The 25,036-nt window shown below is 34.5% G+C and overlaps 1 protein-coding gene across 1 annotated transcript in view; it reads left to right on the forward strand.

Moving 5' to 3' along the window:
- EXOC5 (exocyst complex component 5) overlaps positions 1-25,036 on the forward strand; it is a 64,539-nt gene that overhangs the window by 8,111 nt on the left and 31,392 nt on the right. Inside the window, exons 2-7 of the mRNA XM_055304185.1 lie at positions 10,928-11,022; positions 11,667-11,814; positions 13,580-13,774; positions 18,400-18,464; positions 21,248-21,276; positions 22,438-22,547. Of these exons, the coding sequence (XP_055160160.1) occupies positions 10,928-11,022; positions 11,667-11,814; positions 13,580-13,774; positions 18,400-18,464; positions 21,248-21,276; positions 22,438-22,547 (642 nt within the window). The remainder of the gene's footprint in view (positions 1-10,927; positions 11,023-11,666; positions 11,815-13,579; positions 13,775-18,399; positions 18,465-21,247; positions 21,277-22,437; positions 22,548-25,036) is intronic.

Below are 25,036 nucleotides of genomic sequence, written 5' to 3' on the forward strand. Positions count from 1 at the left end.
AGCCTGAAGTAGAGCTTGATCCCAAGACCCTGAGATGAGTCAGACGCTTAACCTACTGAGCCACCAAGGCACCCTAGTTGCCCCTGGGCAACTTTCAAACTAATTCTGTGATTCTCTTGACTGGTATAAATATCCAGTATTTTACTGTCAAATACTACTTTACTGTCAGAAGTGAGATGTTCTAAAGAGATTTTTGCATGAGAGAATCTAAAATACTTGATAAAATTCTAAAATACCACCATTTAATCATCTTCAAAACAATCCTAATATGATTAATTGGCTAATTTTATGACAGTTTAAAGAGCTGGCATCCCCTTCAAGATTGAATGTTAAAATCGACTTTAAAAAAGTAAAACTATTCATCTCATAGTGTTGCAGGTAATTTTCAAACTTACTTTTGCAAAGTTTACCTTAGTTGTATTTAAATGTCCTAATGTGCTTTATCTTCTTACCTTTCCACTTTGCCAGCCTGACACAAAATGAATTTAAATACTCAGTAAATGTAATTCGTGTATTTAATCCCCCTTAAAACACATAGTTTCATGAAAACCAAATCAAATGAGGTTTAAAAAGGAGAGGCTAAATGTAATAAAACTCACTTAATTCCAGTGCCAAAATTGCATAAGTTTCATATTTGGTTTTCATTAAAATTTTGAATTTTCCAGAATTGAGAATGCCAGGTCTTTATTTTTGGAGACGGGGTGGTGGTGGTAGTACTCCCTTTTTGGTTTTGGATATATGGATCAAGGCTTGATTTTCAAGATCCTCTGCAGGGGATTTGGTCATGGCCCCAACTAGCAAGTGTTTGACTTCTTATTGTGGTGCTCAACATTATTTTGCTGACCACAGTTGGAAAGCAAGGGAAATGTATGACAGACACTGCCTTTGGTTTCAATTTAAGTGTGGAAAAGAGTAAAACTTAACAAAAGTTATTATAAGACAATAAATGACAATAATATATTCTGTGTTGAGATTTGAATTTTTAAGCTTTGTAGGGGATTTGTAGGGGCTTAAGAGTGAAGAAATCAGTATAGGTCATGTAGGGAAGAAACTCATCAAAGAGAAAATAGGAATTGAGCTGGGCTTTGAGTAAATATATAAAGGTGCTCAGATTGTTAAAAGAGAAAGAGTATCCTTGTGGGATGAGTTACCTGGCTATAGGTAAAGAACCAGAAGTAGCATAGATGTGAAGAGAAGAGTAGGATAGGCTGATGGTAGTGTGGCTAATCATTTTGGGAGTAAAAAAAAAAAAAAAAAAAAAAAGGGATAGGTAGTGTAAGATAAGAACCTTAAAGGATAGATGTAAGGTTATGAACTTGATAGTTTAGGAATTGCATAAGGAAGTTTCTGACTAAAGAGCAGTGTTTTAAAGATGAGTTTGGCAGTGGTATGCACAGTAAATTTAAGAAAAATACTTTAGGTAGTATTTGAACCTATGGGTTAGTTGGTTTAATAAGACACAAATACTTCTTTCTGAAATCCTCTGAGCCTTATTTTATTTTATTTTATTTTATTTTATTTTATTTTATTTTATTTATTTTATGTAGGCTAGGGGAAAGTACTAGTTTTATTGAGCTTATGGATGGTTGTAACACATTTCATTGGATCTATTTTTGGGAAAGATGCCATAAGAAAATATAAAGGTTTAGTTTTCTCAAACAGTGTTAAGTTAGGGATGTATGTTTCTGGTCAAGGGCTTAATGTCTTAACTTTTAATAGAAATGACCACAAACCCCATGTTTTCCTTACAATCAGTAGCATTTGTAAAAAAAACAAAACAAAAAACCCAAAACGAAATCAGTTTAACAGACCAATACAATAATCAATTATGTAAAATTGAACTTAATATGGTATTTTAGTCTATAGTGCGTGCATATTTCTGAGGTTTTTGTTTTGTTGGAGCAATTTTTGCTTCTGATTACTATAGTAAAATAGAAGGTTAAGGATATAACTTTGTCAGGTTTGTGAAATTCTAAGATTTGGAGTAGAATTGTTCACAGGTATCTTTGAGAATCCTTTGGGGTGGCTTGGTCATTTGGAAGTCTTAAAATCTGTTAATTTGGCTATTTTTCTTATTGTAAATGCTTTTGCAGCAAGGGTAAGTTTTAGCAAATTATTGGGATTTATTTAGTTTTATAAGCAGAAAGAGTTTTGTTTTGCTTTTTTGGAACTTTCATTCCACTGAGAGCAGTAGCTGATGCATCTTAAACTCTTTTGATAATTTGATTACCTTTGAGGGTAAAACCTGCACTTTGCTTCCAGGACACTGTTCTCTTCTGATTTTTCCTCCTCCTTCTACTGGTCCCTCCTGCTTTGCCTCTTTTGTTCAGTCCTTTTCCTCTATCTGAATGTTATTGATGTGCTCTTCTTCCTAGATGTCCTCTAGTTCTCAGATTTTAAATAACTATAAAATTATATCTAGCTCTAGTTTCTTCCCTGTAATACAAACTTATTTTTCTGATTTTATACTCTACATTTTCAGTTAACTGTGCATCTAATCTAATAGGTATTCACAACACATCATATGCAAAACAGAAATTGTTTCCTCACTCCCTCTTTCCATTTCTTTCTAGTCTTGGTAAATAACACCTCCCACCATTCACACAGTTGTTCAGGCTGCAATCTTCCATGAGTAATCATGATTTCCTTTTTAAATTTCTTCCCACATCCAATCCAGCAATTTGTGTGAATACATCCTTTAAAATGTGATGACCCTGATCATTCCTTAGCACCTCCATCAGTATCATTTTTGTCTGAGCCATTAGCATTATCTCTTGACTATTGCAGTGTTGCAGGTTGAGTTCTCTGAAAAGCAGACTTTAAGACTGAGTTTATTGTGGAGAATATTTACTAGGAGGGACCCTTGGAATGAGTATCTGTGAAGGGGCATGGTAAGGATGCATGATTGAGCCTATGGAGGAAAAGAGTTACAGTGCTGATCCATTGACAGTGTTGTTGGCCCCAGTAGGGAGTTCTGGAACAAAAATGAACTGTCAGAGTTGTCCTGCTTTGGACCAAAAATGGTTAGGTCTTTATATCCCTGTCTTAAGTATTGCTAGACCACACTGGGAAAGGTATAACATTGAGTGAGTTGGTTCTCTGCAGCTGAGATGATCCCAGAGAATACTGCCAGCTGAAGGCTCTCTGATAGGACAGCACTGCTGGGGGCTAGAACAAATCCCTTCTTGAAGGGAGGTCTGGATAATATATCACTGTGTCCACCCCAGACTACCCATGTGCCACTAGACTCCACTTTTTTCATATACATTTGGAGCAGCTCCTCTGGCATTCCAGTTGGGAGAAAAATTAGAAGGTTGGTAGGATAAACTATGGCTCCCACTGTTGTGGCTGGTTTCAGGTTACAACTGATACTATTCTATGTTTCCCTTCTCTGCTCTCCATTCCAATACCCCCTTACCTTCAGCTAATGCCTCTGCTACTCTTGGTGGCTTAACTGGTTACCATACCCTTCTTAGGCCAGGATTGCTATGCTTGTCTGTGTACTTTCAGAATTGTCAAAGGAATAGCAAGAGATCTCCATGAAGAGATCTATGTGTCACAAATATTATTCCTGCACCTATTATATAATAGCAGCCCTGCCTCCTGATGAGAATCAGTTGCCCTCTGCCAAAGATGGTCATCCTGTTCTTGCCTTTATCTGCTGGATATAAGCAGCCAAAGTGCCCAGGCAGCATTTGTAGCTATAGTTTAATAGGGCTCTTATTATATTCCCAAGTGAAGTGATTTTTTGCCTTTGGAGACCAAGACCTCTAACTCTAGACCCCAGAATTGTAGGAATAGCAAGCACAAATTGAGAGTCCTTATAAGCAGGACCACTTAGGCTTTTATGCTTTGTTCTCGGACTCATGTTTTTCTTGTGGGAATACAGCATCATATAAAGGTTTTAAATTCTGAATATATACTGCATTTTGGAGAATAGTGGTCCATCTTTATAGTTACTGTCTCTGAACTGGCACTTCAGCTGTGCCTTCAGTAGGCTGTTCCGTTGCCCTATCAGACTGCTAGCTTCTGGGTGGTGTGGTTTGCAATATGACTAGTGGAACCATGGTCACCTCCTTTGCTGTAAAATGGGTCTTTTGGTTTCAGGTGGGATCCAATGCCACAGAAACACTCCTGAGGAGAGGCATACCCAACTCAAATGTTTCTATTCCTATCAGAATGAATTACTTGTCTAGAATGGAAAGGAACTAATGTAACCAACTTACCACCACATGGTTGATTAGTCTACTTGAAGGATGTGGCTGTTTCAGGGACTTAGAGTTGGTCTCTATCATTGTTAGGCTAGATACTCAGCTTTGACAGTAAGGATCAGCTTTGGTAAGTAGGACCTCATGCTGTTGGGGCCGTGTTGTCTCTGTACTGTATTCTTTTGTTCATGTCCCCAGTATGCTAATGCTGGGCAAAGGCTGTCTGATGTCAACTGGCTGTCATTTTGTCTGCTTGGTAGTTTGATTCTTCTTCCATGGTAGATAATCCTGTTGTGGGGTTAACATATGATATAAAGATCTTCACACTCTGTGCCCGCTTAGATGTATCTCCACATGCCTCTCCGATTCCTCCATCAGTCTTCTAATATTTCTCCTCTCATAGCCAGGCCCTTTACCGTTGTCTGTAAGTCTACATATGTATCCTAACCTAAGGTCTGTTCTCTGTCCGCCTAAAATAATGACCAGGTGTATTTCCCAAAGTCTTGCCTTTTGAGGGAATTTTTTTTCTTCCCACCGAATTTCAGGGTCACATCAGTGAGGTTTTAATTGCAGCTGCTGTACATTTATATTGGTACCCACATGCCTAGCCAATTCTCCACAAGCCAGGCTCAGACTTTTTCCTTCTCCATCAGCTGATTGTAGAAGATCCCCCATAAGGTTATACATGTTAATTGAAGGAGGGATGCTAGCACAATAATGGTAGAAGACATGGGAGTTTGGGCTTCCGGCTTATGTAGTTTATTTTCTAGTTCTGTTCCTACTTAATTCGGGTTTATCAGAATCAAGCATGATTATTATTAGTTCCTCAATACACTTGACATAATAACTTGATGAGTCTATTTGAACCCACCGCATGCTATATAGTTCTGGATACATCCTCTGTCCAGTAGCACACTGGGAATTATTTCTCAAAAGATCTATAATTCTCTGCTATAGATAACATGGTCTTGCTTTATTATCCAGTGATTTGTGTTGTGATTATGCTGCTGGGGCTTGCCACAACTCTACCTGACATTGTTTCCCAGTACTGATACCTTTAATACTTTAGTAAACATTGATTCCTTTAATACTATAGGGTCTGTGAAGTTGTATGCCCCAGATAGCAGGGTTGGTTGTTTGGCCCCTCCTTGTGCAGAGCCCTTTCCTGCTTTTGTGTAATTTGTTGTATATGCCAGAGCATGTGTGCTCTGCATCCAGAACCTGGAAAGGTCTATCAGGTGGTGTGTCTTTCTTTGTGGTGGAAGATGCAAGGTACAATAATTGTCCTTTACTTTGAGTGAGATGTCCTGGCATGCCCCTGACTACCTTAAAATTTTACTGGTTCAGTGTGCCCTTGAATCTTTGTATAGTATATAAAAGTCTTTTAAGAAGATGTATCTTGCCAAGACCCCTCCAATAGTGTCAGTTACGTATGATGGGTCTGTAAGATGTTCTGCAGAATGTTCACATTGTACAGATCATGTTTAATAGAGATAGGGGAGTTCACAGAGTCTTGAAGCAAAACTGCAAATGTATATACCATCGTCAGTTCAATGTGACTGAACTGTCTGATCCTCTTATTTAGTAGGAGTAGAAAATAATGTATTTGCCAAACCATTGGCCATGTACCATAAGGCTGGGAGATACTACATCTGGCATAACAGATGTAATAGGCTACTTTTTGGTTGATTTTTGAGATAACCCCCTTCTAAGATTTGTCTGATTTCTGTAAGACCCAGACTAATGAATCAAGTGAGAAAATTATGGGAATGTCACCACAGCATTCTTTAGATAAGGGGTTGGCAACCTTATAGCCCATGAGATAGATACCTGTTTTTAAAGTTTTATTGATATACTGCTGTGCCTATTTGTTTACTTATTGTCTATGGCTGCTTGTACTATGACTACAGAGTGGAATGGTTGTAAGAAAGACTATAAGGCATATAGGCCTAAAATACTTACTCTCTGGCTCTTTAAGAAAAAAAATAGCTGATCCTTGTTTTAGAGCTTTAAGAGTTGTACTGAATTTTGTCATTCCACTTGATTTACAACATTGAGTAAGAGCAATTTCAGAACCTTCTTGAACTTCCCCACTATAAAGCTCTTATATAAAGGACCCAATTTGGAAGTTACATCAGCCATCAGATGTGTCTATTGCTACTACATGTTTGTAGATTGGGGAAGTGGCCAGTAGTTGGGCTAATGGTCCCATTGGATCTTGGCTAGCAATCTGTTTATTACTTGGTTCCCATATGTCCTCACTGTCTTGAGTCCTTGATGCTTAGAGTCAGTCAAGTATCAGTATCAGCTAGGACCTTGTGTACAACAGACCTCAAAATGTTTGCCGGTTCCCATTTCCCCAGTGTACAATTAGTTACTCAAGTATATGGTCATAGATAGCTATTTTGGGGGGAAGGAAGAGTAGAATCATTATTGCATATATTTGCTAGCATGTTGCAGTGTTCTTCCTTCCGGCCCTTTCTTCAATTAATAGCTGGAAGTATATAATGATACATCCCTACAGGACCTTGATGCAAGCTCTGGACTCTGACTACTTCTTTTGTGCCTCATCTACAACTATTCTCCCCTTTGCTCACTCTGCTTTAGTCAATTTGGACTTTTGGCATTTTCACATACTAAGTTTGTTCTCTGTACTTGGAGCATTCCTTTCCTACATGGCTTATTCCTTAACTGCATTCAGGTCTTTGTTCAACATTTATTTTCTTAGAGAGGCCTTACCTGATCACTTTTTTAAAAAATTATTTATTTATTTATGATAGTCACAGAGAGAGAGAGAGAGAGAGAGAGAGAGGCAGAGACACAGGCAGAGGGAGAAGCAGGCTCCATGCACCAGGAGCCCGACGTGGGATTTGATCCCGGGTCTCCAGGATCACGCCCTGGGCCAAAGGCAGGCGCCAAACCGCTGCGCCACCCAGGGATCCCTGCCTGATCACTTTTACCAAAATAACTAATCAATCATTCTATCCTCTTTAGTTTTCTTCATAGTTCTTATTTACCGTGAATCCGTTCATTTGTCTGTCACTCCCTTTCATGACATCCATAGGGGTAGAGATTTTTCTACTGCCTTGTTTACTGTTATTTCATATAATAGTAACATGTAGTAAATTCTTCATGAATATTTCTTGAATGAAGGAATATTGTATTTTGAGAAAATTGAAATATTTCAAATGAAAAAATGCTTATTTTTTACCATGTTAATATTTGTTGTATAAATTTTTGGACATATCATTTAGTAAAATTGGCATATTGAAATTGATGAACACTATAAATTTCAATGAAATTTAGTTGAAAATTGCAACCACTGAATAATAATGAAATTAATAACATATGAGAACTACGATTATTAAGTATGCATATGTAAAAGTTAAGGGAAAGGAACATGATTACTTAGTAAAGTTATTTAATAAGAATATTGTGGACTTTTGGAAGAGCTGACTACTTCCTAAATTAATTTAGCTTCTTTTTTTTTTTTTAAGATTTTATTTATTTATTCATGAGAGACACAAAAAGGCAGAGACACAGGCAGAGGGAGGGAGAAGCAGGCTCCCTGCAAGCCCAATGCAGGACTCGATCCTGGTTACCCAGGATCAGGCCCTGAGCCAAAGGACGACGCTCAACCACTGAGCCACCCAGGCATCCCAATTCAGTTTCTTTTAAAGAAAAAGCTCTGGATTTTACCAGAAGTGAAAATTTTGACCTCTGAAGTTAGATAAATCTGTGTGACTTTGGATTAAAGTCAGATTTAGTTAAATTTCTGAGTAGCTCATTTTCTAAAGTTCTAAGTAGCTCTAAACATAAATTCCTTTCTCTTGAGTCAAAATTCCCAATTTATATATGCAAATCAAGAATTGGTAGACATCAACTTTTGTCTTGACAGAAAGTGAGTAGAGAGAGATATGATTATCTAAATGATGATATGTTTACAAAATGAGTTAATTACATTTCAGAGGTATAAAACTTTTTTTGTGGGATATCTAATTCATTCTTAGGATTTAATTCTCAAACATGTCAGCGCATAGATAAACTGATTTTTTTTTAATAGCTAGCAATCTTGTTTGTTTACTATGCCTTCATCCTATCAGATAGCTTTCCTATAACGGAAATTTTACAAGAGAAACCAGATTAATATGACTGCTATTTTTCAGTTATTCGACCACGATAAAAGAGACTTTTATAGGTAAAATGTAGTCTTTAAGATTTTTTTAATACCTATGTATATTATTTTGTGTTCTTCTTGAGGTTTACTTTTTTTTTTAAGCAACTAGTGATATTAATAGTCATAAAGGCTACATGGTTTTCTTATATGAACAGTTTGAAAGTTGATCTTGGATCCTATGTATATAGAAAGGCATGTGACAGTGGATCAGTTGTCTGATAAAATTATTGGTTTTCATTATTGATGGGTCTTTTGATTAGAATGTTTATAAATCTAAGTAGAAGTTTTAAAAGTCATGATCAGTGATGTTCATGTACCTTCATCTGATAGTTTTCACCTTTTTAGCTTCACCTGTTATGCTTACCATCTAACTTTAGGTACAGGGAACTACTTGTAGTTTCCTATAGGTGACATTCAGTTTTACATAGCAATAGAACAGAACGATTTAAATCTCAGCTCAGCTTGTGTTATCTTGGGTAAGTAATTCTCCTAATCTTAATTTTCTCATCATAAAGTGGGGATAAAATAGGCCCTCCCTTATAGGTCTTATGAAGAGAGTAGTAAATGAGAAAATGCCTGTAAAGTGTTTATGTGAGCTGTTATATTTGTTGGTACATATTCCTATTCTTATCATGATGGTTACTCATAGTCTGACTGAAATTCATCCTCTCATTCCTTCTCTCACATGAGACTGGTGAAGCATTCTCTCAAGTATCAGTGTGATGATGAAAATAACGATAAAAAAGAATAAGGTTATTATCTATTGGCCTTAATTATCACCTCTCGTTCCTCCAGATGTGGTTCTTGTGAACCAGCCCATCTTACTTCTGAGTTTCTGTAATAGGTTAAGTTCTATCTTCTCTTTCCCTAATGGTCTAGAAAAATATTTGTTCCATTATTGCCTGGCTGATTTTTCTTCTTTCTTCTGGTCTCATAAGTGACCTAGCATAAGTGTTAGGTCCTCAGAAAGTTTGCCTGATGTAATGCCTGCTTCTTTGCAGTCTTTTATCTTTTACTGTCTTCCCATTATCTCTGTTCCTGTTGTATAGTGTTAGATCTAAGACTTTTCCTTCCCTCACATTTATTACAATTGTAACTAATGTCTGTAATTGTTTAATGTTGGCATCCTTACATAGAAGACCGTTTCTCTGAGGCCTTGCAGGAACCCTGTCTGTTGACTTGACATCTATATTCTTAGTGCCTACCACTGTGCCCAGAACATAGCAGTTGCTCAGCAAAATTTGCCGAAAAAATACCCATTTCTATTGCACAGCTACCTGTAGAGGTAACATCTTAGTAGTGTTAATATTAAAATTTGCGTAAATTCTTAATTTTACTTATCAGATACAACTGCATTCTTTATAATTTTTCCTCTGTTAAGCTGTGAGTTTCTTGAGGTTGCAGTTTTCTAGTATATCTTTTTAATCCAGAGCCTATCAGAATTTTTGGCACTGGAAATTTTATTGTTCAGTGAATGTTTATCAATGAAAATATGTTTTTAAAATATGATTAACAAATGGAAAATTTTGCAGATAATAAGAATTCAAACTGGAATCACCACCATGCTACTAGTTTAAGTAACACACTAAGTGGGAGGCAATATTTGATATCCATTTGCAGTAAAGAAGGTAGTATGAAAAATACGTAAATTAGTGTGTGTATTAGTCTAAAAAGTTCATTGTCAGCTAATGGTGAATATTTGGATATTTAGTTTCTTGATTGGGTCTTCTAATAGTCCTTTTTTCATAATTAATGCTTTTCCCTGAGAAGATTTAGAAAACTGTGTCCTGCTTTTTTCATTAGTATTATATGGGAACATTTTTTCTCATTGCATTTAATTTTTTCAGTCTGATTTTATTAGGAACATAGTTTTTCATCCTTTAAGTTTGTCATAATTTTTCAATAATGGTTTTATTGAATATATAAACTATTTTTAGTTATTATATATAATACTCAGTGAACTTTCTGCAGAAATTGTTGTATTCATATCTGCTTTGTCCTTAGAATTTTAAAAGTAGAATTACTGAGTTAAAAGGTTTGAGCATTTCTAATACTGTTGATGTTACCAAATCATTATCTGTTGCCCTCCAAAAGTATTGTATCTGTTCATTTCTAACAAAAAGGAGGGTGAAAAAAATTTCAGTTTACTCTCTCATATTGCAAAGTATAATTACTAAAACCTTTGTTAGTGTGTGAGGTTAAAAAAAAGTGATAATTTAACCTTATTTGATTACTAGTGAGGCCACATATATTTCATGTTTCTTGTATGTTTTCTATAAATTGTGTCCTTTGCTCATTTTTCCATTGAGATATTCTAACTAATCACAATATTCTAATATTTTAATATCCTAATTTTAATTAATTTGTTTATTGATTTTTTTAAATTGAAAAAGCTTTGTACAATCTAATAATATCAGTGTATTTAAATGGTAATTTAATTCCATTGTAAGCTCTCACATAATAGAACATGTTTCATTTTTGCAAGTAGCATTAAGTTATCTTCTATGAAACGTTTTAAAAGAACATTTATTTTGTAAACTAGGAGCCTTTTGTAGCAGATGAGTATATTGAACGACTTGTGTGGAGAACCCCAGGAGGAGGCTCTAGAGGGGGACCTGAAGCTTTTGATCCCAAAAGGTGAAGTAAAAAAAAAAAAAAAATTTTCCCCGTAGATCCAGTCTAGTACAAATTTGTGTTTAGAATAGAGGTGACTATTGAAATTCCTTCCAAGGTTTGTGTAAAGGGATTTTAGTTAATACTTGGCAAATAAAGACACAAGCACTGATTTATTTTCTCTTATATTTCTTTTATTTTAGAGAAGGACTTTAACTGGTGTGAGGGTAGGGATTATATATATAAGAATTTCATATTTTCTCCAATTCATAATTAGAAAAGATTCTTATATCTCTAAAATAAATTCATGTTGCATATGTTGATTTAAATGTAGTTGTAAATCAGAGGAACAGAAAGTCACTCTTCCGTGGAATGCACAATATTATTTTTATGTATTTTATAAAAATATTTTTGTACTTCATGTATATAGATATATTTTTATCTTTTTGACTATTTTCTTTAGAATTGTTTTCTATTCTGGAAGGTAGTAGAGATCCTGGGTGAGGTTTTCAATCTTGTCAAAGATAATCCCTAGGATGCTATCAAAAAAATTAACATGATCACCCCTACTTCAAGGAATGCTTATTGATACTTTTATAAGTGAACTGGCCAGTTCCTAATGATTAATCATAGATGGATTGATACATACTCTAATTTTCCTCTGTTAGGTTATTAGAAGAATTTGTAAATCATATTCAAGAACTCCAGATAATGGATGAAAGGATTCAAAGGAAAGTAGAGAAACTAGAGCAACAGTGTCAGAAAGAAGCCAAGGAATTTGCCAAGAAGGTACAAGAGCTCCAGAAAAGCAATCAGGTAAACATTTAAGCTATGAATAATATTTACAGGTTATAATACCTCTTTATTTCTTTCCACTTAATTGAGTTCTTTAAAAACTCTAGTCAAATAATAGTAACTGTTGAGGTTTCTTTCAAATGTTCCTATCCTTAGGGAAAAGCATCAGTGAATTGTTATCAAGCACTCTTAGCACTGACTTGCTGTTGATCCTTGATTTACAATCATAGTACTCCCTTCTTAGGCTAAAGTAGTATGTAGTACAGTCACAGTGCAAACTTTGAAGAATGACCCTTTAGCAGATCTGCATTTTTAGGGGTTCATGATTAGCTTGGATATTTAGGTAGTGATTTGTATTCTCATTAAGCATAAAACAAAGTAATACCAGAACACCTATTACTTCAATCTGATTTTTCCCTAGTCTGGGAAGTTTTACAGAAGTCATGGAGTATATGCCCCCATGAGAATTGTGGTATAACTAGAGGAGAGTGGATTCAGTACTCTTCTTCAATCCATTTTGGAGTAAAATCAAATTATCAGTATGGTTCTGGGGTAAGTAGGCCAAATTTCTTAGCTGTTCTTAAGTCCTAAACTGAATCTGGAACCTGTGAACCCATTTTACAGCCTGGGCCAGATCCTGGAACTTGATTGCCATTTATAAGTCTAGTTCATGGAGTGATGTTTAGCATTGCTGCCTCCCAGGGGCTGTTTTTCCTTAGTGTTAGGGATTAGCAAACTGATTTCTGCTCAAATGTTATTTGATTTCCTTCACTTAAGTATATATATGGCTGTGAGAAAATATTTAATAAAGTCAGTAATTTATGTAAGATAGAGAACGTGTTTTAAAGTAGTTAAAGTGATAGATTCCAAATACTTCAGTTTTCTCTTGGTAATAATAATAGTATTAATAGTTAATCTATCAAGTTTGGAGATAGTCTGCTCTGCCACTTACTAGCTATATAATTTCAAGCAACTTAACTTCCCTGTGTTTCAGTTTTTTTCCATCTATAAAATAGATTGTTATAAGGAATAAATAAGTAAATACGTGTAATATATGCTTAGAACACTCTGGCACAGAGAAAGTCCTTACTGTATATTTGCAGCTCCGATCTCTCACACCTCGTAAAGTTAGAACAAAAGTGCCATGCTGAATTATCAGCAATTTTGGTTTTGGCAGTTCTAAGGTATTCATTGTACATAATTTTCAAATAGCACAGGACAAAGGAGAAGAATATGTTAGGAAGTATTGTACCTTTGCCTTTAATTGAATAATTGTTATAGTTTTTATGTTTTCAAAACTGGGCAAGAACCATCTTACCTTATTTCTGATTCTAGCATCATTCTTCAAATATTTAAAATAAATTTTAAATGCTCTGTTTTTAAGTAGTGCCTTTTATTTCTTACATATTTTTGACTCCGTGTAGTAGCAAGCAAATTGTTCAGAACACTACACTGGTTCCTTTGATACTTAGTTCATTGTTTTCAGAATCAGTGCTTAGGATTAAATGGTACTGGGAATATTGTTAAACAGGATACTATTTTATTGCCCTAACAAATGTTCATGTTAAAATATTATTTTAATAGTTAAGGATATAAAAGTGTGCAAAGGATTCAGATCATGCAGTACTAATGGGCATAAATTGTTTTTGTAGTTTAGCTCACATATAACTTCTATTATCTTTAGTTACCTAAGTTAGAGATGAGATTGGTGGTCTAGTTTTGATATGAATTCACTTGTAAACTGAGTTCTCTGATTGTATTTTATGCTTATGCACATTTTTCCTAGGTTGCCTTTCAACATTTCCAAGAACTAGATGAGCACATCAGCTATGTAGCAACCAAAGTTTGTCACCTTGGAGACCAGTTGGAAGGGGTAAACACACCTAGACAACGGGCAGTTGAGGCTCAGAAATTGATGAAATACTTTAATGAATTTCTAGATGGAGAATTGAAGTCTGATGTTTTTACAAATTCTGAAAAGGTGAGCACTTTTAGAAGGATAAAAGAAAACTGCATCATTAATAACAATGTCCAAATTATGAGCTTCGTTTATTACTTTCCAATTATTACTTTCAATTCACCAAGTAGCTGACTTATTAAAATTTTTATTCAGAAATGTGTATTAGTATACTTATCTGCAGATAACTGATGAAGTATGTATATTCAGATTTTTAATTTGATAATTGGAAATTTTGTTTATGAAATTATGTGTGTTTTGAAAATGCTGAGGTAACTGTACTAGTATTTCTTTTCCGTAGTTGACTTTTAATATTAACAGAATTTAATAGTTCTATTCCATTGAGTGAGGGGGTGGCTTGACCTAAATCACTAATAGCCTGAAGTATCTTTCTGCACGAGGAATTCAGAGCTCCTAATTTCTATTATTTTAATAAAGAGCTCTTATAAAGAATTCAAGCATAGTTTGGACCAAAGAGAATTGAAAAATCTGAATTATGTTAATGCTTTTCATAGCACTTGTCACTTAATACTTGACTAAGGGTGTATGGTATTGGCTGTTCTACAGTCTTGAAAGGTTATTTAGATGACTTCCTTCCTCCAGGGATGAGGGAATCAAAATGCATGAAATAAATAGACCTTTTTTTTTTTTAAGAACTTATTTATTTATTTGACAAAGACAGAGAGCACAAGTAAGGGGGTAGCAGGAAGAGGCAGAGTGAGAAGGAGAAGCAGGCTTCTGCTGAGCAGAGAGTTTGCCATGGGTCTGGATCCCAGGATGCTGAAATCCGGACCTGAGCCAAAAGCAGACACAACCAACTGAGCCACCCAGGTGCTCCAAAAATAGACATTCTTATAGATAGTATTATATACACATGGTAACATTGTGGACTAATACATGAATACAGTCTCCCTGGTTTATTCCAAGTTTACTCCATGGACTGGTTTTGATAGTGGAATGTTAAAAGTTAAGTATTGTTGAAGTTTACTTTGAATTAAGCAACACATTTTTGTGAGTAGGAACTATATGGGCTTAGCATATTTTAAATAATGAGTTTAAGCAATTGTATTTCTAGTATAAAGTTGAATTGACAATATTAAAAACATTGTCATACTTAAAATCTTGTAAAATGGTGGCAATACCTAGCTTTTATTAGAGTTATGTGATTTTTATTATTTTATTTTTATTTTTATTATTTATTTATTTATTTATGATAGTCACAGAGAGAGAGAAAGAGAGAGAGAGAGAGGGGAGAGAGAGAAGCAGGCTCCATGCATCGGGAGCCCGACGTGGGATTCGATCCCGGGTCGCCAGGATCGCGCCCTGGGCCAAAGGCAGGCGCCATACCGCTGCGCCACCCAGGGATCCCTAGAGTTATGTGATTTTTAAGCATAAGAGTTAAATATATACATACAGACATACACCCCACTGCTTGAACAGTGAACTGTTTTTCAGGATAGTTAATGGAATGCTTTTATTTTGTGTTTACTAAATATACACATATATATTTATAATATAAAAGTATATTATGTATATTATAAATATGTTTTAAACATGAAAAATTATATATAATTTAAATTTTATAACTTGGATTACCTTGGATTATACCTCTTGCATTATGTAATTTATATATGCTGTTATAAACCAAATCCAGATATTTTATCCAATGTGAGTTGGCCTGTTTATTTGAATGCAGCTCAAAGCAGCCATTTAGGATCTAGAGAAAAAAATTATTTTAAAATTGACTGATCATACATATTTTTAATCTGATTTGTATTGCTTGTAATATTTTACATCATGAAATTAAATCCTTTACACTTTCATTTAAACATTTTAATTATCCTCAGGTAATTATATAGTTTTTGGTATTGTTACCTCTTAAATTTGGGGGTTTTTTTGTTTGTTTTTGGTTTTTATTTTTAAATGTAAATGGACCATGCACTTTATTAATTTTTTTTCAGCTTTTATTCATCTATTTGAGAGAGAGAGCACAAGCAGGGGGAGTAGCAGGCAGAGGGAGAGGGAGAAGCCGACTTGCCACTGAGCTGGCAACCCAGTGTTGGGGCTCCGTACCAGGATCCATAGATCATGACCTGAGCCAAAGGCAGATGCCTAACCACCTGAGCTACCCAGATGCCCCAAGTTTTGAGGTTTTAATTGAAAGAAAAAGTCTTAATATTGCTGGTTCATTCACTTGGTCACTTAGCTATCTATAATTTTTGAGGTATAAATATAAATTAACAGTTTAAGTGAATTCTTCTTCATCTCGTCTATATTCCATTTTCTTTCATCTTATATTCCCTTTTTTTCTTAAGATTTATTTTGAGAGAGAGAAAAAAGCATGCACACATGCAGGGAGGAGGGGCAAAGGGAGGGGGAGGGAATCTCAAGTAGATTCCCCACTGAGTGCAGAGCGAGGAGCCTAATGTGGCACTTGATGCTGGGCCCAGTCTCATGACCTGGAGATCATGATCTGAGCCAAAACCAAGTGGCTCAACTGACTGAGCCACCCAGGAGCCCTGTATTCCCTTTTTCTTATATTCTATTCCTTATTTCTCCAGTTGTCTTGTTTTTCTCTCATGTTTTCCATAAGTTTTGTGTTATTGTTTACTAATTATGAATCATTATTTTTGTCTTGGTACTATCACAGTTAACTGCCCTTAGGAACTCATATATGATAGTTGCTAATTGTCAGATAAACTTTTGGCTATCTCAATTTCTACCTTTCCAAAGGAAAGAAAAGGCAAATTAGCCACATAGTGAGGGAGGTGTGTGATAGTGGAAGGAATTGGAATGGGATAAGATATCAACACATCATCTTCCTGCTCCATAGTCATTTTTGTTTTTTAAATCTTTGCTTTTCAGAATCTTTTAATTTTCTTTCCTAGAAAAGACTGGTTTTATAGCCATAGTATATATTGCCTCTTACCTCTGTTCTTACAAAGTATGTTAGTTGTTTTTCTCCTAAAATCACAGCTTATTGTGCTTCATATAGATCATACATGATGACCCTAATTATCTTTTTTTTTTTAAGATTTTATTTATTTACTCATGAGACACACACACACACACACACACACAGAGAGAGAGAGAGAGAGAGAGAGAGAGAGAGAGAGGCAGAGACACAGGCAGAGGAAGAAGCAGGCTCCATGCAGGGAGCCCAATGTGGGACTCAATCCTGGTACTCCGCGATCACGCCCTGAGTCAAAGGCAGATGCTCAACCACTGAGCCACCCAGGCGTCCCAACTCTAATTATCTTTAACACTGTTTGCTAGCATAAGTGGTCTATCACCGCACTCTAGATATAAGCAAATTATTAGATTGTGGACTTGACAACTTCTGTACTTACTATAGTTTAACTGATAGATGACCTTAAGAACCATTCTGCTTTAAATGATTCTTACAAAATAGTTACCTATAGATATTCAATGAAATCAAGTGTTATTTGCTACTATATTCCTACTACATTGAAGCAGAATTAACAAACAGCACATCATGGGGACTTCCACCTCTTAAAAGATCAAGAACAAATTCCTGATGGAAACAGGACTGGCTGTGGACCAGGCAGGTCTTTTCTGAAGGGGGATATTGGTGAGAAGAAAAGGATGGACATTGCTAGTCCAACTAAATGGCATGGTGAAAAGTGATATTGCAGTGGTACATGTGCAGTAGGATTGAGTGAGTGTTTGATAACTGAAAATGACAGTAACATGCTGATTGGGAAAGAAGAGATAACTGAACCGAAATGCTAACTATATTCACTATTGTTTGACAACAGTGATATCCTGTCTTTGACCCTGCTGTTATCCACTGTTGCTTGCTTAGACTTCACATGATTAGAAAGATCTACATTAATGTTTTTAGCTCTTCCTTCATGTTCTTAAGGGTCTCTTTTTATTCTTTAGTGTAAAAGAAAGCAAGTGAACATAAAATCAGTTACTGAAAGTGTGCCAAAATAAAACTCAGTACTTATGTGGCATTTTAAAAAAATGAATATTATATAACTCCCCTACACATTAGTGTAAGTTCAGTCACACATTTGCATTTTAGGAACTTTAGACATTTGGCCTGAGTCCTTTAGTTCTACAGCATAAATAAGTACACACGTTTCTGTACCATGTTTCATTCAGGAGACTTCATATTAAATTTGTTTGATCTTTGCTTTTAGAACAAGTTTTATAAATTTATGTATTTATTAAATGACAGGTATTTTTGTTGTTTTATGCATTTAAAGTGAGATACATGCAGCAATATGATTTGAATTATTTTCATAAATCTTATTTGTCTTTTTTGGGTTCATAAACCAGAAGAGACAGATACTCTTGCTTTCAGCTAGCAATGATTTGAAATTTTTCCAAGTAACCTTGAACTGCAGGTTTCATTGGGAAGGGACTGAGACGTTATAAAATCACAAAATTTCAGTACCAGAAAGATAGATGTTTATGTTTTATTGACTCATTATTGGTGATATCCCAAATGTATTTCTGCTCCTCACAAGGTTTTATTTTTGTGGATTTTAAAAGAAAATTGTTGGAGGGTCTGTGTACATACATAGGGGAGTATGACTATTTTCAAATACAGAAATATTTTTGATATGCATAAGGGCTTCTTTTTTTTTAATTATTGCTTTCACTTATTTTTTGAATAGATAAAGGAGGCAGCAGACATCATTCAGAAGTTGCATTTAATCGCCCAGGAGTTACCTTTTGACAGGCAAGTTTATTTCTCAAGAGCTAATTTGGATATATGTTGTAATTCATAGATAAAGTTGTGTTTTTCCCTCTGTGGTTTTGCTTATTCAACAAGAATTTATTCAGTACCTCCTTTGTACAAGGTATAGTATATTAGAGTTGGTTGAAAAAGTATGGTCTTTTAATATCTACCTTTAATGATATACCTTGAAATACTTTGGATCCTTTGCCTTTCTTCTGAAAATAAATTGCTGAAGGAGAATCATGAAATTTACAAAAGTGATATTTTGAATTTTCATTTTTTGGACTTTGCTAACCTGAGTAGGAGAGAACAGGAAAAATTGAAACGGGGTCATTCAGCTGCTTTTTCTTATATCTAGGTGAGAATTCTTAAACTTTGGGGTTTTAAACACTATAGCTGATGAAAGTGATAAAGTTTCTTTAGATAACTCAGATACACACAGATTATTATATACATACAGATTATTATATACTTCTTGGAATTTTAGACTCTTAGCCAATCCACAGACTCCTCCTAGGGATATCAGGCTAAGGAACCCTGCCTTAGATGCAAAGCCCTAGGGCCATTAGCTAAGTCAGGTATTAATGGTTTTATTTTAAAAAGAAACTTCATGGAGAAGGAAATTTTTTCATGATTTCCTTTAGTCAGTAGAATGTCAGACTTTTTAATAAAATTTTGGTAGTAGATTTTAATAAAATCTTTCCTCATGTGAATGTTTGAAAAATTAAGTCTTTTCCTATAATAGACAATATATCTATTATTAATTAGTAGACAATATATCTATTATTAATTTTGGCAGTACTTGAGGATCCTTGGGTGCAGATAGAATATAAATGGATTGCTATACTTAAAACTAGCAGTACAAACAGAATGAGAATGAATTCCCTACCCCAAAAATATATCTTATGTTATTCCCAAATCTGAATTATCATATAGAATTAGCAGTAATGGTCATATATCACTTAGCTATTGCTAATAATCTCATGTTTTCCCGGCATTATGAGTCATGATTTTTAATGAATAGTTCTGTTTTGTTTATTAAAATATTATTATACTAGGGTTAGAAAAATTCTTATATATTTTATGAAGAAACATTAAGTCATTAAAACATAGTTAAATCGGAAAAAAATCTTTTGTTATATTGTTACAATTTATTGAAGCAATTGCCAATGTTCATTAATTTTGTTTTAAAATATATTTTGAGGGATACCTGGGTAGCTCAGTCAGTTAAGTGTCTGCCCCAGGGTCCTAGGATCGAGCCCTGTGTCAGGCTCCCTGTTCAGTGAGGAGTCTGCTTCTCCCTCTGCCCCTTCCTTGCTTGTGTATGCATGTGCTCACTCTCTCTTTCTCTCCAATAAATAAGAAATCTTTTTATATATAAATAAATAAAATCTCATATATACATAGATGAGAGAAACAAATTAGAAATGGGTTCAACCAAAACAAATATTTCAATGTATTGCTGTGTCCTCAGCAAGAATTATCATCCCCATCTCCTTTGTTTATTAATTGATTTCTAATATTTATATATTTAAATTATTTCTAAACCTAACATGGGGCTCGAACTCACAACCCAGAAATGAGAGCTGCATACTGTACTGACTGAGCCAACCGGGCACCTCATGAGTAATGATTTTTATTTATTTTATTTTATTTTATTTTATTTTATTTTATTTTATTTTATTTTATTTTATTTTATTATATTTTATTATATTATTTATTATATTATATTATATTATATTATATATATTTTTTTTTTGAGTAATGATTTTTAAAGTCACCTGCAGAAACTTCTCTTTATCTCATTTCAGAGTTGGACCATTTATTTAAGTGGGTAAAATGTGTGGCTCACAATAGGTGCTTGATAATTATTGGATAATTTCTCCATCCTGTTCTGCATATACTCATCTTCTCCAACTTCTCAGTTATATACTTATTTTGCAGTTTTGTTTTTCTCTACCAAGCCTTGGAATTGGATATATATCCTGATTAGATTTAATTTTTTTCACAAAGGTCATTATGGACTTACATCCACTCTCTTTTTCACCATGACTTTGATACATAAATTTTGTATAACTCTATAAATTTTTATTACCTTCTTTTTGTCTTTGCCATCTCTTTTGCCAGTCATTTTCCTCTCTCCAAACTGATTGTACAGGATCTCTCAACATTAATTTTCCATGTTGTACCTTCTCCCTTGATAATTAAGATTTTAAGATTTCTAGTGTATGGTAATATGTGATATTTTAGTTTTTGAATTTGCAAAGGTTGAATGGTAAGTCTGTAAGACACATTTTTAGGTCCTTTTTATGGCTTCTCTTTTATTTTTTATATACTTATTTTATCATTGTTTTTCTTTTAAATAACAATAATGGAATTTTATATGGAAAAAATCCCAACAGAAGAGGCAAATAGACAAGTATCAAGGAATTTAAAATGTTAGTGAATATAAGTCGGGACAACTCATTGCTGGAGCTGGTGGAGTTGTTAATGCCTCATTAAGAACTTCTCCCTCTTTAACAAGTTATGGTCATTCAGTGTGAATTTTGTAAATGAGAACCAGCTACCCACTCTGAATTGCCCAAATTCAGTTTTGTTACCTGGCCTGCTTACTGTCAGTATTCTTTCCCTTCTTGCTGGCCGCCAGCCTTCCTTCCTTCCAACTTTAGTACAGAGGGTTCGCTTATAGCCTCCAGGCCCTTTTCCCCCTTTTATTAACATCTTAGATTACTATGGTACGTTTGTCACTATTAATAAGCGTCATCATTGATTTTATTTTTCAGATTTTCAGAAGTAAAATCCAAAATTGCAAGTAAGTAGGGGTTCTGTTTATTTAATAGTTTTAAATAAATGATAAAGATAACTTGTGTAAAAGAAAAAAACTAAAAGGAGAGATATTGGAAACAATGTCATCTTCCCACCCCATCCCTGAGTTTGACTCTTCTTCCTTGAAACCATCATTACCAGTTTCTTGGGTATTCTTCCAGAGTATGCTATGGATATACAGGCATAGGACATAAATCATGGATGTATATGTAGAATTTAGTTTTACTGTCACTGGTTATTTTAAAATAATTGGCTAGCATACTGTACAAATAGCTTTATACCATGTGTTTTTAATTTAACAATATATCTTGGAGATTGTTTTATATCTATACACATATCTCTAAAGTAGATTATTTTTCTTAAAAGCCAAGCTCATTTGAACATTTCAGTACCTATATAACTCCTTACATGATTAATTTTATTCTTTCTAGTTTTTGAATTGTATTTTAAGTAGGTCAGTCGACATCTCTGGAAAAGCCACTATATTTGCAGGTCCCCATGGTAACCTGAGTTACATTTGGGATGCCATTACATAGAAGGTTCAAAGAGCCACCTGTTTTCCCGAAAGTGATACATCAGAATGGCATAGATAGTTGGACTTCTGGCAATGTTTTTGACTATTATAGCTTAGTCCAAAGTTCAGGTTTTCATTCAGAACATTAGTAGCCACAATCATGTAGTGAATCAGATACCATATATTATCTTAAGGTGAGATTTGATGTTGAATCCACCATTGTTCGTGGTAAAGATCTCTCTATTAAGGACTTTTATAGTCCTCTTTACCCTTTCTATAGCCTTAGAGAGGTTTAAGATTTTTTCCTTTTACTATCAGAAATGACATCCAGAGGTTTATCTCAGTCAGTTACTTCTTTAAATAACAGTGGTAAATGGTAATCAGATGGAGTTCAGCTATTTTATTGGTTGGGAAGATTTTATTGTCTTGAAAGTATAAATTTATATATCGTAGTATATTATAAGGCTGGATTCACTGCCTATAATTTCATATTGTTTTTATAATTCTTTAAAAAGAAAGCTAGATCTATACTCATTATATTTGTAAATAAATCATGTTTGTAAATAAGTTCGATATCCTTGTCTATCTCATTGTAGCTGAAGAGTTTCTTTTTTTTTTTTTTTTTTTTTTTAGGTAAATACCATGACTTAGAATGCCAGCTAATTCAAGAGTTTACCAGTGCTCAAAGAAGAGGTGAAATCTCCAGAATGAGAGAAGTAGCTGCAGTTTTGCTTCATTTTAAGGTAAATAGTAATAATAAAAAATGAAGATTAGTTTTCAAGATTGTGGAGATTGTATAAATTCGATATATTATATTCTCTGATTTTATTATAGTTGTATGAATATATCACAGTGATAATTTTTATTGTTTTGAGCAATTTGAATATATTTCACATCTCCATGTTTCGTTTTTGTTTTTTTTAAAGACTTTATTTATTCATGAGAAACACAGAGAGAGAGAGGCAGAGACACAGGCAGAGAGAGAAGCAGGCTCCATGCAGGGAGCCTGATGTGGGACTCGATCCCGGGTCTCCAGGATCAGGCCCTGGGCCGAAGGCGGTGCTAAACCACCGAGCCACCTGAGCTGCCCTCACATCTCCATGTTATATTTTATATTTTAATATTGTATATCCAATAATATTAATATTTATCTGAACTTTTATATTGATTGACATAGAAAATCATTCTTTTTGTTTTTTTATTAATTTTTTCAGTCAAACATGTTATGAAATAGGTCAAAAGCAAGAAGACTTAACCTTAAATATCTGGTGGAATGTAGGAACCAGAGAGTATGAAATGTAACTAGTAAAAGGTTTAAATTTAATCCAGAGGATCTCAGTTGGTAATATTCCTTTGAATATTGTCTTCTTGAAATTTGAATTAGGGACAGAATCCCTGTATGACAACGTATTTCTGCAAAGAAAGTGCTTAAAGAAATAGTGTTTCCTTAGTTTCAGACCACAATGCTATGAAACCAAAGTCAATCACAAGAAAAATTTTGGAAAAACCATAAATACATGGAGGTAAAAGAACATCCTACCCAGAATGAATGGGTCAACCAGGAAATCAAAGAAGAATTTAAAAAAATACATGGAAGCAAATGAAAATGAAAACATGACAGCCCAAAACCTCAGCAAAGGTGGTCCTAAGAGGGAAGCAAAACCGGCCTTCCTCAAGGAGCAAGAAAAGTCTCAAAAACACAATCTAACTTTACACCTAAAGGAGCTGGAAAAAGAGCAGCAAATAAAGCTGTTTAGCAAAAAAATCTAAAGCCAACAAGAGAAGGGAAATAATAAAGGTGAGAGCAGAAATAAATGATAATAGAAATTTTTTAAATAGAACAGATGAACAAAACTAGAAGTTGATTCTTTGAAAGAATTAACAAAATTAATAAACCCCTAGCCAGACTTGAAAAGAGAAAGATCCAAATAAATCATGAATGAAAGAGATCACAGCCAACACCACAGAAATGCAAACAATTAGAATATTATGAGCAATCATATGCCAACAAATTAGGCAGTCTGAGAGAAATGGATAAATTCCTAGAAACATATAAACTACCAAAACTAAAACGGGGAGAAATAGAAAATCTAAGCAGACCCATAACCAGCAAGGAAATTGAATCAAGTAATCAAAAATCTCCCAACCAACGAGTCCAGGTCCAGATGAATTCCCAGAGGAATTCTACCAAACGTTTAAAGAAGAATGAATACCTATCCTCTGAACTATTCCAAAAAGTAGAAGTGGAAGGAAAACTCATTCTGTGAGGCCAGTATTACCTTGATCTCAAAATCAGACAGAGATCTCCCCTAAAAAGAATTACAGACCAATATCCCTGGTGAACATGGATGCAGAAATTCTCAACAAGAATAGTATTAGCTAATCAAATCCAACAGTACATTAAGAGGATTGTTCACCACCACCAAGTGGGATTTATTCCTGCATTGCAGGGGTAAGATTCAGCATCTGCAGATCAATCAGTGTGATAGACCATATTAATTAAAGAATGATAACCATATGATCCTAATAAAAGAAATGATAGCCATATGATCCTCTCAAAAGATGCAAAAAAAGCATTTGATAAAATAAACATATTTTCTTGATAAAATACAGCATCTTTCTTGAAGAAAGTAGGGATAGATGGGACATACATAAACATAATAAAGGCCATCTATGAAAGACCCACAGCTAAAATCATCCACAGTAGGGAAAAACAGAGCTTTTTTCCTAAGGTCAAGAACATGACAGGGATGTCCACTCTTATCACTATTGTTGAACATAGTACTGGAAGTCCTAGCTTTCTCAATCAGACAACAAAAAGAAAAGGCATCCAAATCATCAAGGAAGAAGGCAAGCTTTCACTCTTCACAGACAACATGATACTTTGTAGAAAACCCAAATGACTCCACCAAAAAAACTGCTACAGTGGATACAGAAATTCAGCAGTGTTGAAGGAAATAAAATTATACTGAAGTCTGTTAAATTTCTATGTACTAATAATGAAGCTCAAAAAGAAAAATTAAGGGATCCCTGGGTGGCGCAGCGGTTTGGCGCCTGCCTTTGGCCCAGGGCGCGATCCTGGAGACCCGGGATCGAATCCCACGTTGGGCTCCTGGTGCATGGAGCCTGCTTCTCCCTCTGCCTGTGTCTCTGCCTCTCTCTCTCTCTGTGTGTGTGACTATCATAAATAAATAAAAATTTTAAAAAAATTTAAAAAAAGAAAAGAAAAATT

The sequence above is a fragment of the Nyctereutes procyonoides genome, unplaced genomic scaffold (assembly GCF_905146905.1).
Source record: "Nyctereutes procyonoides isolate TBG_1078 unplaced genomic scaffold, NYPRO_anot_genome, whole genome shotgun sequence".
Taxonomy (NCBI): Eukaryota; Metazoa; Chordata; class Mammalia; order Carnivora; family Canidae; genus Nyctereutes; species Nyctereutes procyonoides.